Source organism: Podarcis liolepis (assembly GCF_965112155.1).
Source record: "Podarcis liolepis genome assembly, chromosome: 1".
NCBI classification, from domain to species: domain Eukaryota; kingdom Metazoa; phylum Chordata; class Lepidosauria; order Squamata; family Lacertidae; genus Podarcis; species Podarcis liolepis.
In genome coordinates, this window is record NC_139554.1 from 79193479 (window position 1) to 79209031 (window position 15553).

The 15553-nt window shown below is 43.8% G+C and overlaps 1 protein-coding gene across 6 annotated transcripts in view; it reads right to left on the reverse strand.

Annotated features, from left to right (window-relative positions):
- B4GALNT4 (beta-1,4-N-acetyl-galactosaminyltransferase 4) overlaps positions 1-15553 on the reverse strand; it is a 159104-nt gene that overhangs the window by 43379 nt on the left and 100172 nt on the right. For 5 of the 6 annotated variants that reach the window (XM_083480795.1, XM_083480799.1, XM_083480796.1 and 2 more), the window contains exons 3-5: positions 8084-8194; positions 1527-1622; positions 92-182 (exon numbers count right to left, since the gene is read on the reverse strand). In XM_083480795.1, coding sequence (XP_083336921.1) covers positions 92-182; positions 1527-1622; positions 8084-8194 — 298 coding nt within the window. Of the gene's footprint in view, positions 1-91; positions 183-1526; positions 1623-8083; positions 8195-15553 lie in introns of those variants that run through there. The other variant, XM_083480800.1, reaches the window with a different exon arrangement.

The following is a 15553-nucleotide window of genomic DNA, read 5'->3' on the forward strand; positions in this document are numbered from 1 at the left end:
GGCAAAGGTATCTCAGAGTGGGAAGAAGGTGAGATCTCATCAATGAAGCGCAGCTTTGCAGACAGAGTTAAGGGTTGCTAATTCAGCTCACCGTCTTTGAAGGGATGGATGTACCCAAATATACGGAGGCCATAATTCTTCCATTTGGGTGACACAGCCAACTTTTTCACTGTTGTGCGGGTCTAAGAGCCAGAAGAAAAGAGGAAGAGAGTGTTTGAATATAATATTCCACAACACAGGCCTTGAGCAAATGTATGTTATATTCATTTGTTCAATATTTATCATACCCTTCATCAGTTCTATTGCTCCAAGTGCAGGTTACACCTCAACACACTATCAAACCATACAATAAAAGACTTGGGTTTTTTAAAAATAAAAAAATATTTTTTATTAAAGATTTTCATGATTTACAAAAGTACGGGCATTGTCTCTTTTTTCAGGTTGTGTTTTTTTATAGATCAATTACATTTCTTGTGTTGTGAGACATTAGTGTTGTATGCAGTATAAGGTTAGGGAAGAAGGGGGGAGAGAGAGGGAGGTTGGGGTGGTAAAACTTATATCCTTTTACTTAGTGTATGTGTGGTGATTTGTATCAACATCCCTTGGGTAGGTTTTCTTTCTATTCACTTATTATATTTCCTTGGTAGTGAGAGAGGTGGAGGGGGGCCTAGGGTATGGTTGGTTATCTTTAGTGGCTGCAGTGAGATTTGTTTTTCATGTGTGAAGGGGGGGGGTTGTTGGGTCAAGTTAGCCATATTGATTTGTATGCTGTAAGTGGATTCTTGTTGTTGTCTACAATAGAAGTTTAAATAACTAAAGCGTCAATAACAAGCTGGTAGACCCATCACTAGTCAGCATTTACTCAGCTCCCTGCAAAAACCTGGCTCAAAAGATATCAAAATATCGTGTGAACATGCTTACACACTGGAAAACAGAGAATAATTTATGTTCGCCAAGCCTCCTCTTCAAATTCCTCCTCCCACTCAAGTGTCTTTTGGGGAGATTCATTCAGAAGTTCCATTTGTAGCATGAGCCCTTAGCAGATGGAGCATCATAGGAGTAATGCATTGCCAGGGTCTTGCATGGAAGTAAGTCAGCCTCCTTGATTTTGTCCGTCTTAAAGCTGGGGCAGGCCCAAGGATGTGAACATGAGAATGGGATACCATAGCCCAGAGGCAGTCAACGTGGTGCCCTCCAAATCTTGCTGGGACTCCAATTCCCATCAGCCCCACCCAGCAAGGCCCAATGGTCAGGGATGATGGGAGTTGCAGTCCAGCAACATAAGGAGCACACCTCATTGTATAAACCTTACCATACCTGATACTGGCCTGCTGAAATCAAAGGAACTACACTTGTGGAATTCATTAGCACTTAGATCAAGTCAAATGCCCTAGTTACTAGTAGAATGGAAATTTACTGCAACAGTGGCTACTGATATTTACTACACAAAGAGAGTAACAGAAACCTCCCTCCTGGAAGTTATGCTGGAACTGGACTCTTCGCCTTGCAGAATCCCTTGTACTTACATGCGGATAGAGGGGGAAATGCAGGTTCTTCCTTAGGTGCCCAACAGCTCCTCCACACCAGTCTTCAAATACATGCAGGTTTGCTTTCCCTTTGTACTGCAGAAGAACAACATTTAGGCTATACACAAGCTCTCCGAGGCAATTCTGTGTGGGTGGGTGTATGCCTGTGTGCGTGTATGTGTGTGACACAGAGAGAATATAAACATTACATAGTGAAACACAATCCTGAATGGTGACAGGAGCCCTGAAAGACTACCACAGTATTGCAATACCTCCTTCTTCTGGTGGTGCCAGGTGTACACCTAAGGCCTGCTGCAGACATGGGTAGCCCAGGTGAGCCTGTGGAATATTGAGGGGGCCCAGCCCCTTCCTTTAAAATTTATGGGGGGCCCTCAGCCCCCCCTAGATGGCACCCCTGGGCCAGGAGCCTTTCCAATCCTACCTGGAGATGCCATGGATTGAATCTGGGACCTCTTGCATGGGACCTCCTGCTCTGCCACAGACTTTTGGTCCTTTCCCTGATGACTGCTGCAGGTGCACCAGTGTTCCTCACAGCAAAGATGTATCTTCATCTTTCAACATTTGTGTACAAGAGCTTGGGAACCCTATCAGGTCCATGATGCAAACTTGTTTAAAGATGTGGATATATCATCCACATGGATGTGTTTACTGCAGTGAACACCAGCGTCATAAGCTATGTGCTGGGAGCAAAAATATTTTAACCTGTCTTAAACAAGAGGAATAGGAAGAATCCACAAAGCCTTTGTGAAAATATAAATTTATCTTTGCTTCACCCCAAAATCATAAACTCTGAGCTCAAGCTACTCGATTCTCTTCTTCTTCCCTAGTTCTAGCTTCCCACCATTTTAAAAAATATAACATGCATATAGCAAAACATAGCTATCACAAAATTAAAAGTAAAAAAAATGTGGGCTAACAACACTAACAAAAATGTAATCAGAAATAAAAATAAAACATTTTCAAAAGACATTCAGATACTTGTGATCTACGTTAGCAATAGAGAGGACATTTGACACATAATGAGCAACAGAGCTCTATTCTTCAAGCACTGAAACGTAAGCCGCAATAGAATCCTGTTATGCAGTTAATGTACTGGCTAGGTTAGCAAATTCCATTACTTTTCTGAGTCATTACTTTCCTTGGGTTTGGCTGTTGCCTTCCAATTTTTGCACAGAGCTGTCCCACTGCAGTTAACACATCCCTTTTTAACATAGCTGGAGGTGATGTATGGTGGATTCTGATACTAATTTACGTCACATACCTCAGTAGCAACTTCTATTGCTATCCCACCTACCCCCACCCTCAAGAAAAACCAGAGGCCCAACTCATGCAGTGTGAGCCCAAGCTCTTCAATTACAGCTATCATTTTGGGCTCAGACTAGACAGCTCAGACAAGCTGGAACTGGATGGAGAGTCTCCTATTTGGTAGAGCAGTATATGCAGCATCCATTGAACCAGCTGTTTATTTAGGGCCAGTATGGAGATCTGGCCCAATGCAATGAAGGACAACAAGGTCTCTACTCCCATTCAAGCACGGGGTGATGTTACTGATTACTCCTTAAACATCCTGTGTTGTGTACATACTTGTGGCATAATCAGCACAATAGAAGCCAGGTCAATGATGGTGCTTAGTCACACTGATCAATGCAGAGGACCTTAACTGAATTAAAAAGCTAGGGAGGCGTTTCCTGGGTAGGCATAATTGGGATGAAATTTCAGAAGGTAAAAACTCCTTTCCAGAATTACTTCTCTCCTGTGTCAAACCACTCAGGTGCTTAATTCCTCACAGTCGAGGTATTAGCCAGAATTTGGAACAATAACTGCTTCATTCAACAAACAACAGCCACACTCTGACAGTAGCTATGCCTTGTCCCTATCTGTGTCAGGAATACAATACAGGTACTAAAATTTAATTTATGACCATGTCATATCAAATGCATCAGCTGTGGCTCTTTTAACGATTATTGCTAATTAGTCCATATTCCCTTATTATGAAAAAGCTTTACCAGATTTAGCTATATCCAGCCCACATAATGGTCCTGGGGATGATGTCCATCTCCCAATGGCACCCACCCCAAGCCTTTGTATTTAAAACTGCATGCACCACATATTGCCATATCACACTGGCTCATTTTGCATGCAGTGCTAATCCAGAACATGGCTAAGCATGAACGAGCAAGCATACATGTGTGCAGAGTGAAAACCAGAGCCACTTCTCTTCAAGTTCTTTGACTGCTTTGCTACCTGCAGCCAAGCCATGGGCAAAACCAAGCTTGTGGCCTGTCTCTACCCAACAAACCACAAGTAGTAAGCTAAGGACAAACATTGGCTACAGCTCATGGTTTCTTTGAAGCGAGACAAACCATGAACCTAGGTTTGTACCTAATGCTAACCCAAACCATGGCTTTGCTCTGTAGCAAAGTGACTGCCATCTTCGCTCTGTGCACCTGCACATGATGCATGCATTTATGGGAGTGCTACAAAGGGCTGTGCCACCTCAGAAGGCTCACGTGTCATGTGTGAAGGAGGCCAGGATAAACATGTTGTTGTTGTTGTTTAGTCGTTTAGTCGTGTCCGACTCTTCGTGACCCCATGGACCAGAGCATGCCAGGCACTCCTGTCTAAGCTGGTTTTAAAGCTCTTTCTTATGGCATCCTCAAAGACTCGTGAGAACCATAGCTTTGTTAGAATGTTGAGAATTCACTGTTAGAGAATATTAGCCCCACCCACCCACAGATCTATGATTCCCAGGATTTCTTGGGGGTGGAGATCTGTGACATTTTAATTGGTTTAAGTTTGTAGTGAAGAGATGCCCCAGTTCTGGCAGGCTGCTCTTCTTTTGCCCATATCTGTCTCTCATTATTTCTTAATTTCTTTCTCATTATTTTTTTTTCAGCCCTCTGAGGCTTATTCTAGTGGTTAAGCACAATCATCTAATTAATTGACTTCATACGCTCAATATACTTATCCCCCCCCCCCATTATTACTATTGGCCACACTTTCAGCAGGGCAAGCATAACATGGGACTGGTTCACAGAACATGGTAGTGTAATGAATATATAGAAATACATTGGCAGTGCAGCCATTTCTTAATGAAAAGGTTCTCTCTTGGATGCCAGGCTTTCTAGACTGCTCTGAGATGTTCACAGAACATTGGAAGCTGTCTTATACAGAGTCAGAACATTGGTCCATCTAGCTCAGGAGTGTTTACACCAACTGGCAGGTGCTCTTCCTGGGTTCCAGACAGTTCCCAGCTCTACCTGGAGATGCTAGGAATGGAACCTAGGACCTTCTGAACTCAAAACAGTTGCTCTTCCATTGACCTGTGGCTCTTCCTCCAAACACTTTGCTTTGCCTCTGATCAAGCAACATATTCTGTGCACATTCCTTGCACATTTGCAGTACTCAAGTGCAAAGTACAATGCAGGAATAATTAGGGGAACACAAGATACAAAGAAGGGTAAAAGGCAGGTTGGGGCCTTTATTCATGAATAGGTCTACTACTGAGTAGCTGTGCCATCCTGCTGCTTGAAACTATAGGCTGGAGCCCTTACGAGGAAAGTGTAATTGTGGGCAAACTAATTTACCTATGGAAATGCAAGGTTGGTACACATGTTTGTGTGCATCCAATGGAGGGGTATTATTGGGTTGTTTTTATTTTGATTATCTATTTTGTGGTTTTATATTTTGATTTTGTTCTGTGAACTGCCCTGAGACATCTGGGTATAGGGCAATATATAAATTCAATAAATATAATAATAAATAATAAATAGTATGTCGGGGAAGGCTAATGCTAGAAGGCTTCTCTGTTTTTACAAACACAAGGATAATTTAATACAGGGGCATTGTCAAATAAATGATCTCTTGTGTGCCTTCTGAGGTGGCACAGTCCTTTCTACCAGTAGGACTAGACAGTCACATATGCATGTGTCATTTGATGTTTCAAGCCTGACGTGAATAGCAAATGCTGAGATCAGGAATGGCTCCTTGCTGTGTAGACTATGTTTCAAACCATCTAGCACAATTGTGGTGGCACAGATAAGCCACAATTTTGGTATGGGCTACTTCACAGCACCACCTGCAGGTATCAGTAACCCAGCAACAACTGTTTAGGCATCCATTTACAGATATCCACCTGAGAGATAGAGAGCAAGGTCATACTCCAGCCTCTTAAGGAGGGACCACGTGAGCCAAAACACTTCAGTTCCTGTAATAGGCCTATAGTTCTACCATTTTAAAATTGTAGGTTTCTATCCTACCCCACAATAACCTTCCGCGGCAATTCACAACAACTAAAACATTTAAATTTCTAACTTATGGAACAATATAATCAAGTCATCTTAAATGAGTCAGTTTCCTCAAGTATGTGCCTGGTGAAGTACAAAGGTCTTGATCAGCCTTCCCCAACCTGGTGCCCTCCGGATGTTGTTAAGACTACAACTCCCATCAGCCCAAGCCAGCACGTCCAATGGTCAAGAATGTAGTCCAACAGCATCTGGAGGGCACCTGGTTGGGGAAGCCTGGGCTTGAACTAAAAAATAATAATCATAGCATTATTTATAGTCTCTAAATGAAGTTCCAGAGGTTTGGTGTCAACTCAGAGAAAGCCCTGCTTCTTGTAACAATCAAAGGTAACAAAGTGTGGTCTCTCTAGATGACTGTGGTGAACGTGGAACACCATACGGGACAGGAGTTTCTCGGGTATTCTAAGCCCAGTCAGTATACAGAGCTAGCTATGGCCAGAGAGATTTTTCCAACCTTGCTCTATACTCCTGGCAAAGAAATTCTGAGGCAACCACAAACTTTCCCTATACAGCATCCGACTGCTAACACTGGACTCCAAAAATTCTGGTATCTCATGCAGCGTCAACACCTGAGAGGTACAGGGAGGGCTACAGTAAACAGCTCATCATTATGAGGATAAGATGCAAATTTCTCTATAGTAACTTCTGAGCCTACAGCTTTCTGAGATGCTAACAAGGGCCCGCTCCTCTCCTAATAGCAATACTCTCTTAATCTTCCTCTCCATAATCACAACAGAGTCCTCATTCAAACAGTGATTAATGACCACCACCGCTTCCTAGATTCAAGTCTGTGGATCAAAATCTGGCACATCTCAGCTGCTGCTCCCTCTGGGCATTGTTGTGCGCTTCAAATGGAGGGCTGGATCATCAGCTGGTGCAGATGTGCCGCTTTAGTGAAGTCAATGGTGCTTAACTAATCCACAGGAGCTGAGGAAAACAGAAGCTGCTGGGAAGGATATCATGAGAGGGGGAGCGATTTCCCTTCCAATGGGGCAGCTGAAGAAGGCACCATGCAGCCCCCCAACTGGTATGCATTGCACCACCAGTCTGTAGTAAACGATCTTCCCCACAGCCATCGGGGAACCTTCTTTGGAAAGAGAGGCTAAACGTTTTAGGATTGACTACTCAATAGGTGTCATGTACATCAGGGTTGCTATTTTGCACAAAGCTACTGAGGATGCTGACCAGCCTCCCGTGAAACCTCGCAGATAATGAGACCTAACCACTTGACAAATCAACGAACAAAGCCCATTATGTGCCACAGCATGTCCCAGACTTCTTTTGCCTGGCTGCTGATGGTGCTTACTGATCTGTGGGATTTGCTCATTTGCGATGCAACTCCCAGGTCTGGCTCTGTGATCAAACTGCATCCTCCTCCCATAAGCATCACTCAGCACCTACCCTCTCGGGCATCTCAGTGCATCCTACTAACAACAGCTTCCCTGCCACAGTTCTTCGGGACCTTCCTGATGCTTTTCATGGTGGCAGGCAGAACGCTGGCTGAATAATGCATGAGTGCATTAAGCAGGCAGATGCCCAGGCGCAGGTGTCAGTCAATCCAAGCTGGGCTTTACCCTGAACTGATAAAAGTAAAACAGTGCTGGGAAATCAGTGTGAAATGGGCTGGACCAAATGTGATGGAGCAGGATGGAGCGAATGCACACTGGCCTCTGATCTGCCTTGGATGCCTGGTCTAATTATGTGCGTCTGTAATTTTCTCTGCATCAATATCTAAAGACTGCATTCAGTTGTTATTAGTGTGCAGTTCAAGAAGGGTTCAAATACAGTAAGAGAGGAATTGCTGGCTGGTATCTCAAGCTTTATTATTAGGTTTCATAAAATCATATGGCACAAGTAGACCTTATGGGTCATCCACTCACATCTCCTGGCCTGAGACAGATGGCCTCTGCTTAAAGCATCCTTTGTAGGTGCACTATTTTGGAGGACAAAGTAGGAGTGAAGCGAAAGGCCACAATCCATTGTGAAACTCTTCCTTGAAGCATCACTGAAATGAACAGGAACTGGGCAAGAGGGTCAGTACTGCTCTTACACAGTTATTCATTTCCCTGGGACTTAACTAAGGTTATTAATCAGAATTGAGCCCAGTGATTTCACCTTTGCACACAGCTGGTAACTGCACAATTAGTATCATTTCCCAAACTTCCCCTCTTCAAACCAGCCCGCCCCTCCAGATTACCTCCCTTCCTTGAAAATGTGCTTTGTCCAGCTTACCTGCTCGCTCCAGGGCAGAACATGTCTGGTTACGTTTGGCTTTGGGGGTCTTCCAGCTCTGTCAAGGCCACGTCTTTTTGAAAACCAGCCATCAACCCCTTGCTCTTCAGTCTGTAAGAAGGGAGGAGGAGGAGGAGGAGAAGCAACAACAGCAAATTCAGCACCAAGTGGGATGAATCCCATAAAGGGCCAAGGTGAGAGAACAAAACGGAAAGTACTAATGTCATTTCTATTATTAGCTATTGCCAGCGCAACATGCTCTCTGCTTGACAGGATCAATTATCTGCAGCACTAAATTGTTTGGCTTCATGGAAGTCACCTCAGCACCCGGTGTAGGAGTTCATGCATTAATGTCATACGGAATACATCATTCTCCTCCAAAGTAGAATCTTGCAGTTAATTGAAATCATCTCAGTCCACAATATAGGGACAGGGAAGTTGCAGGGGTGGGGGGTATTATATCCAGAAATAAAGAGGAGGAGGAAAAAAATCATTTTGAACACATTTACCATAAGAACATATAGGAAGAACTCTGTTGGCTCAGGACAATGGCCCATCTAGTCCAGCAACCTGATCTCACAGAGGTCAACCAAGCTGCCTGTTGGGAAGCACCCAAGCAGGACCTGAGTCCAATAGACTCTGCCCACCTATAATTCCCAGCAAGTGGTATTTAAGAGGCATACTGCCTCTAACAGTCGAGGAGGAGCATAGCCATTGAGGCTAGTAGCCCACCCAGGTTACTAGTACCTAATGTGCATTTGGTTAGAACCCTACCAGGACCACCCACAGATTCTGCACCAAAGGAATTTCTTGGGTGGATGAGTGAGATATAACAAATGGAATTGCACACTAGTCAAAGGATAAGCAGCATTTGCAGTTTCTTTTTTATGCCTATGACATGAAACTGACACTGACCTCACCTCCCCACTCCAAATTCAACAGCCCTGTTTAAGGAAGTTTTTAATGTTTGATGTTTTATTGTATTTTTAATATTTTGTTGGAAGCCGCCCAGAGTGGTTGGGGAAACCCAGCCAGATGGGCGGAGTATATTATTATTATTATTATTATTATTATTATTATTATTATTATTACATGGAGAGGCAAGGTATGTTTAGAGTCAACACAGAGTATTTCCATAAAATCAGTGGGACTCACTTTTGAATAAACATGCAAAATCTTGTGTTTTGAATGAACATGCAAAATATGTGATCCTAAGTTTAATTATTTGGAAGTAAATTTCTCCTTGAAACAATGGAACTTACTTCCAAATGTTTATAGTTGGGTTTTAAAGCTATTTCTTATGCAGTTCTTACATTTCCAGTGAGTAGACTATTGCTGGCTAGGATATACCCTTGATTAAACCCCCCGGATATCTTCCGCTTTACTGAGTGCATGTAATAACACTCCCAAGTGGTGTGTTACAAGCAGGGTGGTGTTAACTGACTGGCGCTGCTTCCTATCTTGCAAGACTGTCTCCACTTTCTCACCAGGACACAGCTCATACCCGATCCTATCTCACAAAGAATCTAAAATCTAGTTTCTGAACTTCAGGGACAAACAGAGCGGAGGTGCTTCAAAACGTGAAGAGATCCCAGGGTGGCTTCAGGACAAGAGCAAAGAGAATATAACACGGCAGAATGTGACTCACCGTGGAAAATGAACAATATCCATTCTGAAGACAAGAGACAACATATAGGTGCACACATGTAGCACTGATACATAAAAGACACTATTGAAAAAATGAAAAAATTCAGGAAAAAAGACTTGGAGAATGTATGTGGAAAGTGTGCAAGAGAAGAGGAGATATTATGGGGTGCCCTCTGACTCTTTGGGCCTATGTGCATGCGGAGGCAGGCAGGAAATGACTCAGGCCTGCCCCAATCAGGTTGTGCCATCCAGTCCTCATTATACAGAGACAAATTACTCAGCCGATTAGGGTACTCAAAGGAGGAAACAAAAGCCTTAGCCTGTGATAAATGACTCCTTGTCAAACTCCTAGTCTGGCAGAATTAATTCTCAGCCAGCTGCAACTAGCGAAGAGTAGAGGAAGCATAAACCACCTCTGAGGCTTGAGATCAGCAGGGTATCTCTCACCTCTTCCCCAGACCCACACTGTGGGCAGCCCACACCAGCTTAAGAATGGAAGCACATTAATACTTATCTGTATTCCGGGCACTTTACAACTGGCTCTGACTAGCCAGCCATTCATCTCCATCCCAAACATGAGAATGGTCCCTAAACTACTAAAAAATCTGGGTGTACATAGAGATGTTCGGCTTATCATGCAGTCAGAGGCTAAAGGTAGCAGGTTATCCATATGAACAGAATCGCAGCACAGAAAGTTTCGACATAGCCAGGACATAGTAGTGGCTACTTGATCTCACTAAATTTTGAGCTTTGTGGACTTGGGTGGTAAGCCCATGCAAAGACGCAATTTCTTCTGTCCTTCCATTGAAGGGTTCCAAAGAGCCTTCTCTCACTATCCCAGAAAGGCTGAGCACATCCAAAAGTCAGCAATGTTTCCTGGTAGACCTGCAGTTACAACAATCTGGTGGCTGTTGGACCATACTTACCTGCTAAGCCTGGAATAGATCTCTGTCGAAGCCTTCCTACCTTCCTGTTAGCCTTGAGCATATATTGTAAAAGAGCTGTATTACTAACATGGGAAGATGGGGTGTGCAGGGTGGTGGTCTGCTGCTCACAAAAAACGTGGAAGAACTCTGAGGTGAGGAGTGCTAGCTCCAAGGTGGAAGCATACACACTGCATACAGGAGGCCATGGGTTCAATCTCTGAAATTTCTAGGTAAATCTGGGAAGGACTCCTGTTTGAAACCCTGGAGAACCAGATGGACCAATGGCCTGCCCTAGTGTAGGGCAGTTTTCTGCATTCCGCATAAAAGCAGCTGTTTCTGAGGATGAACTGCACAAGAATGTTATTATCTTAGGATGAGCCAGAGACTGGAATGATCAAGGGCCTGCCAGAACCAAGATTCTCAGTGGCTGCCACCCAATTTATGCCAACATGTGGCATGATGTTGATCAAGCATCTTACTCCGTTTCCCCCAGACTTGACATCGGAATAACAGGGACAATGCCACACTCCCCACTTTGTGAAGATGATGAGCTCACCCTGAGACAGTTGCCATATGCTGGTGGAGTAGCGGTATTTCCATGCCCTTTGCCACAAGCTCAAGGTCTCTTGATACACGACACATCCCTGCAGTTATCTGGAAGCAAAATGGCTCCTATAGTCTCTGCTTCTCAGCATGGCTCTTGGCTACACGCCGTGAGCCTTCTCCCAAATATTGCTCTGTGTCCTCCCTCTCTGTCTCAAGTGTGTGATCAAACCTCTAAGAGAGAAATCTTCACACACGCAGGCAGCAGAGATTATTATAGCATCATCCAGCCAGGACAAGGAACAAAAAGCCTTTGATGGCAGCCACATCTAATACTATTATTTCTGAGCCGACTTCCACTTAGTTCAGACATCTCTTCAGAAGCAAGCAAGGGACAGCCTGCCTCTTATGTGCAGGCCAAATACATGCTGCCTGGGAACTGATATGACAAAAGGTCTTGGGTAGGGATGGGGATTAATATGGAAATGCCGCATTTTGCAATTTCCACTTTGGCACTGTGACAGGCAGAGGTCCAGGGCAACAAAACCCTTTGCCTTTAATAAAACAGCATTTTGAATACCATCACAGGTCTGAGGACAAACATGCGTGGCAGTTACGCACATGCTCCTGAATATTTATACATTTGGGGGAAATGAAAAAGGGCAGGAAGGAAAAGTGATCTGGTATGAAAGATGGGCTATGAGGAAACAGGCACCTCAAGTTGCCCCTCTCGAGTGCTGAGGCTGTGGCTGATTGTGACACAAATGCCATTCACACCCAGCTGCAGTTGGCACACTGTGGCTCATGGACTCTTGCGCAGGAGCCCACCAAGACGACATAGTCACTGGGATCCCCCAAAGTAATATAGATTTAGGTCTCAATGGCTCAAAACAATATCAGAATTCATGATTACTGAGATCTCTTGCCACAACTTCTCCCCAGAAGCTCAAAGGAAATGCTGAGGAGAATTAGTGCCTAATGTTTTATTATACACAAACATGCCAGTCAGACACTTGAGGCTCCAGTTAGTCATAGATCTTCACTTAGCAAAGCTGAGCAGGCCCATTACTTCATAATATACACACCAAAGCCCTTCACAACCCATGCTAGTCCAACTTACCTGGGTCTATTTGCAAGGGTGGTCCGATCCATTATTCTGCCCGCGGTGAGGTGGCACAGTTAAGTGTCCCCTCCCACACACAAACCAACGTTATTTTGCCAAGTTATTCTGGTACCTGAGGCAAAGAATCACACAAGCACCCCTCCCAAACACACATAACACAAAAATAAAGTAATTTTTAAAAAGTTAGGTTTGCTGCTCTTTCATGCACCAGCTCATCAATATAAGTGTGTGTCCAGGGCACACTCAAACCCAGAGCTGGCACCAGCTACTTGGCTCCTCCAGCATAATCCAGGACTTTCACACAACCTCAGTGGCACAAGGAGGAGAGCAATGCTATTGCAGTTCCTGCCGCACAGCTGAGATAACGTAAAAATTAGAGCAAGTTGTAGCCCACCTCAACTCCACACAAGTAGGAAGAGAATAAAAGGTGGGTGGATATACCCTGCTTGGAATTAGCAATAGCACTGCCGTCTGATTGTGACATCTGGAGATCTGCCATAATGAAGCCAACTGTGTTGCAGACATTCATTCTAGCTTTAAAAAACAAACAGGAGAGCAGGATAGTTCGATATTTTGCTCACTTTCACCATCTCCCCTTTTCAGCTTTGCGTTTAAAACAGATTTGCTCAGTAACCATTGGGCTCTGAAGAGTGGCTTATTGATTGGCTGGGTGATAATTGATAGCAGCTTGTAAAGGGCCCTAGTAACCCATCCCTTCCATTCAGCACTTCCTCTGCCCACTCACACAGCAGTTGTCTAATCACATAAACATCCTTTGTGGAATTCCACTTTGTTGTGTCACTAGCAGCATCGCTGCTTTCTTTAGTGGGTGGGTATTCAAGAGATGCACCAGCCACTCTGGGCACAGGGGGCTCAGTTTTCAGAAACTTCATTCTATGGATTTTTCTGTGCCAATAGAACTCTAAGCAGTTTGTTATAAAACTTATACGTCAAGTAAATATTGATACCCTACTTTATGAATGCGGAGAAACACAGCTTGCTCACAGAGATTCACTGCAAGGTCACACACCGAACACCTGCTATTAATAATATGTTTTACTGTGAGCCACTGGGGGTTTTTACAAACAAAAAATGGACATAGATTTCTAAAATAAAAAGGCTTCCGATTTTGCTGGTTAACTGCAAGCTGAGCAATTTGTTCATTGCTAGAAGTTTTGGCCAACACATATTCATGTTATTTGCAGTCATGAGGACTACGATGCCACGGTATAGACAGAATGTGGTTGGTGATGACTATTAGCATGGAGTGCCCTCCCATCAGATGTCAAGGAAATAAGCAACTATCTGACTTTTAGAAGACATCTGAAGGCAGCCCTGTTTAGGGAAGTTTTTAATGTTTGAAGTTTTATTCTGTTTTTAGTGTTCTGTTGGGAGCTGCCCAGAGTAGCTGGGGAAACCCAGCCAGATGGGCAGGATATAAATAATAAAATTATTTATGATGATGATTATGAAATTCAACAAGGGGAATTCAACACAACTGCAGTTGACAGGAGTTAAGGTGAAGTAAGAATGTGACATTTCCTCATGAATCCAGCAATCAGCTCTAGTGAGCCAAAGAAAAGAAGCTGTAATAACATTAATCATTTGGTAACAAAAAGATAGCGGAATGTGGTCAAAAATGAGCTGCCTTCATTGAATGGACACAGTAAGCGCTTGCAGCCTCCCGAGCCCCACCTACCCTACAAGCTCCTTGGGCAATCCCCCCCCCCCAAACCTCCACTTACTAAAAGAGATTGGCACATGCAGGGCGGCAAAACGCCCTCCTGGGTCTCCCTTCTTTTTTAAAGGATTATATTAATCCAATTCTGGGTTTGTCCACCTTTATGTAATAATTAAGGAAAGAGGGAAATACACACATTATTTCACTGTGCTGCTTGTGGAGTAGGCTGCAGTAATTCCTAAGCCTCTCTCTGGGAAATAATAAAAATGAAACAGTAAAAGCTTATTAACAGCCAAGATTAGTATGTGGGTCTGTGGGGCTTCTTGTGGCAAAACCAGTTCTGTTTCCTCAGAAGGGCTTAAAGAGACGAGAGGCTTCCTTCGGTTCAGCCTCCAAGCAGTTGTAGGCCCTTTCTCCAACAGATTATAAAACTAACCAGATTTCCCCTCAGCAGAAAGGAAGCTTTGCAGGTAGCTTTTTCTCTCAATAAAACTATTCTGTGCAAGGCTATCAACGAGGTCAGACAGGTGGATGTTCCACATATGACAGAAACAGTGAAGCTTTTCTCCATTTTAGAATGATTATGTTTAACAGACCTGTCCCAGATGCATGCAAACGTTGCTAGGAAAATAGTCAAGGATACACGCACTGTGGAGCACCTGCAAACGCAAAGCAAGCATTGCCACTCACCAAAGAGACTGTGACATTCTGAGTCACTTTGAGGTAGGAGGGAAGCTCATATACCCAAACACTAATGTGTGTACACATTCAAAAGCTGGGTGGAAGACATACCCCCTTGCCATTTGCTTCAGCAGGTAACAGCTCTTATGGCAACTGGCTCTGCTCATGTGGGTATGGTTTTGGCAGGATGAAGCTAAACAGTTGCATTAGTACAAGGATGAGCACTAGCACAACAGGGTGTCTCCCTTTCTTCTCCCCACACCATGTGTGCCCAGTGCCATCTCCAGATCTGCTCCAGAAGGTTGGGGAAATGGCCACAGGTTTAGGGGGGCACAGAAGAGGGGGGGAGTGGAGAATGTTTGGTAATACAAGGAAAAATCCTTACACTGATAGAACATTCTCTTTAGTGCTATTGTGGATACAGCTCAATATCTCTCTGGCTGCTCCTACACCATACATTTAGAGCACCTTTCCCTTCCTCAACAAGTATGCAGTATGTTGTATGCAGGGCATCTGGTATTCAAACAAGGTGGGACTGGAATTAGTATGTATTTTTTTAATACTTGCAGGGTAATCTTACTCAGAGCAAGTGCCACTGTGCTCAGTAAGGTCTGACTCCCTAGAAAGTATGTCTAGAACTGCAGCCTTAATGTGTCGCGTTCTTTACAAATCTCATCTCATTGATAAAACTGGCTGGACAGAATTTTCTTTTAAAAATTAAACAGTGTTCTTCTTATTTAAAAATTTAAAAAACAAACAAAATTATTGCTTTTTTTAGTCTAACATGAGCACACTACTGCCCTCTGGTGGTTAGATTCAGCCCAATTCAAATGTTTGCAGTTCATTTTTCTGCAACTAGAGCACATCTC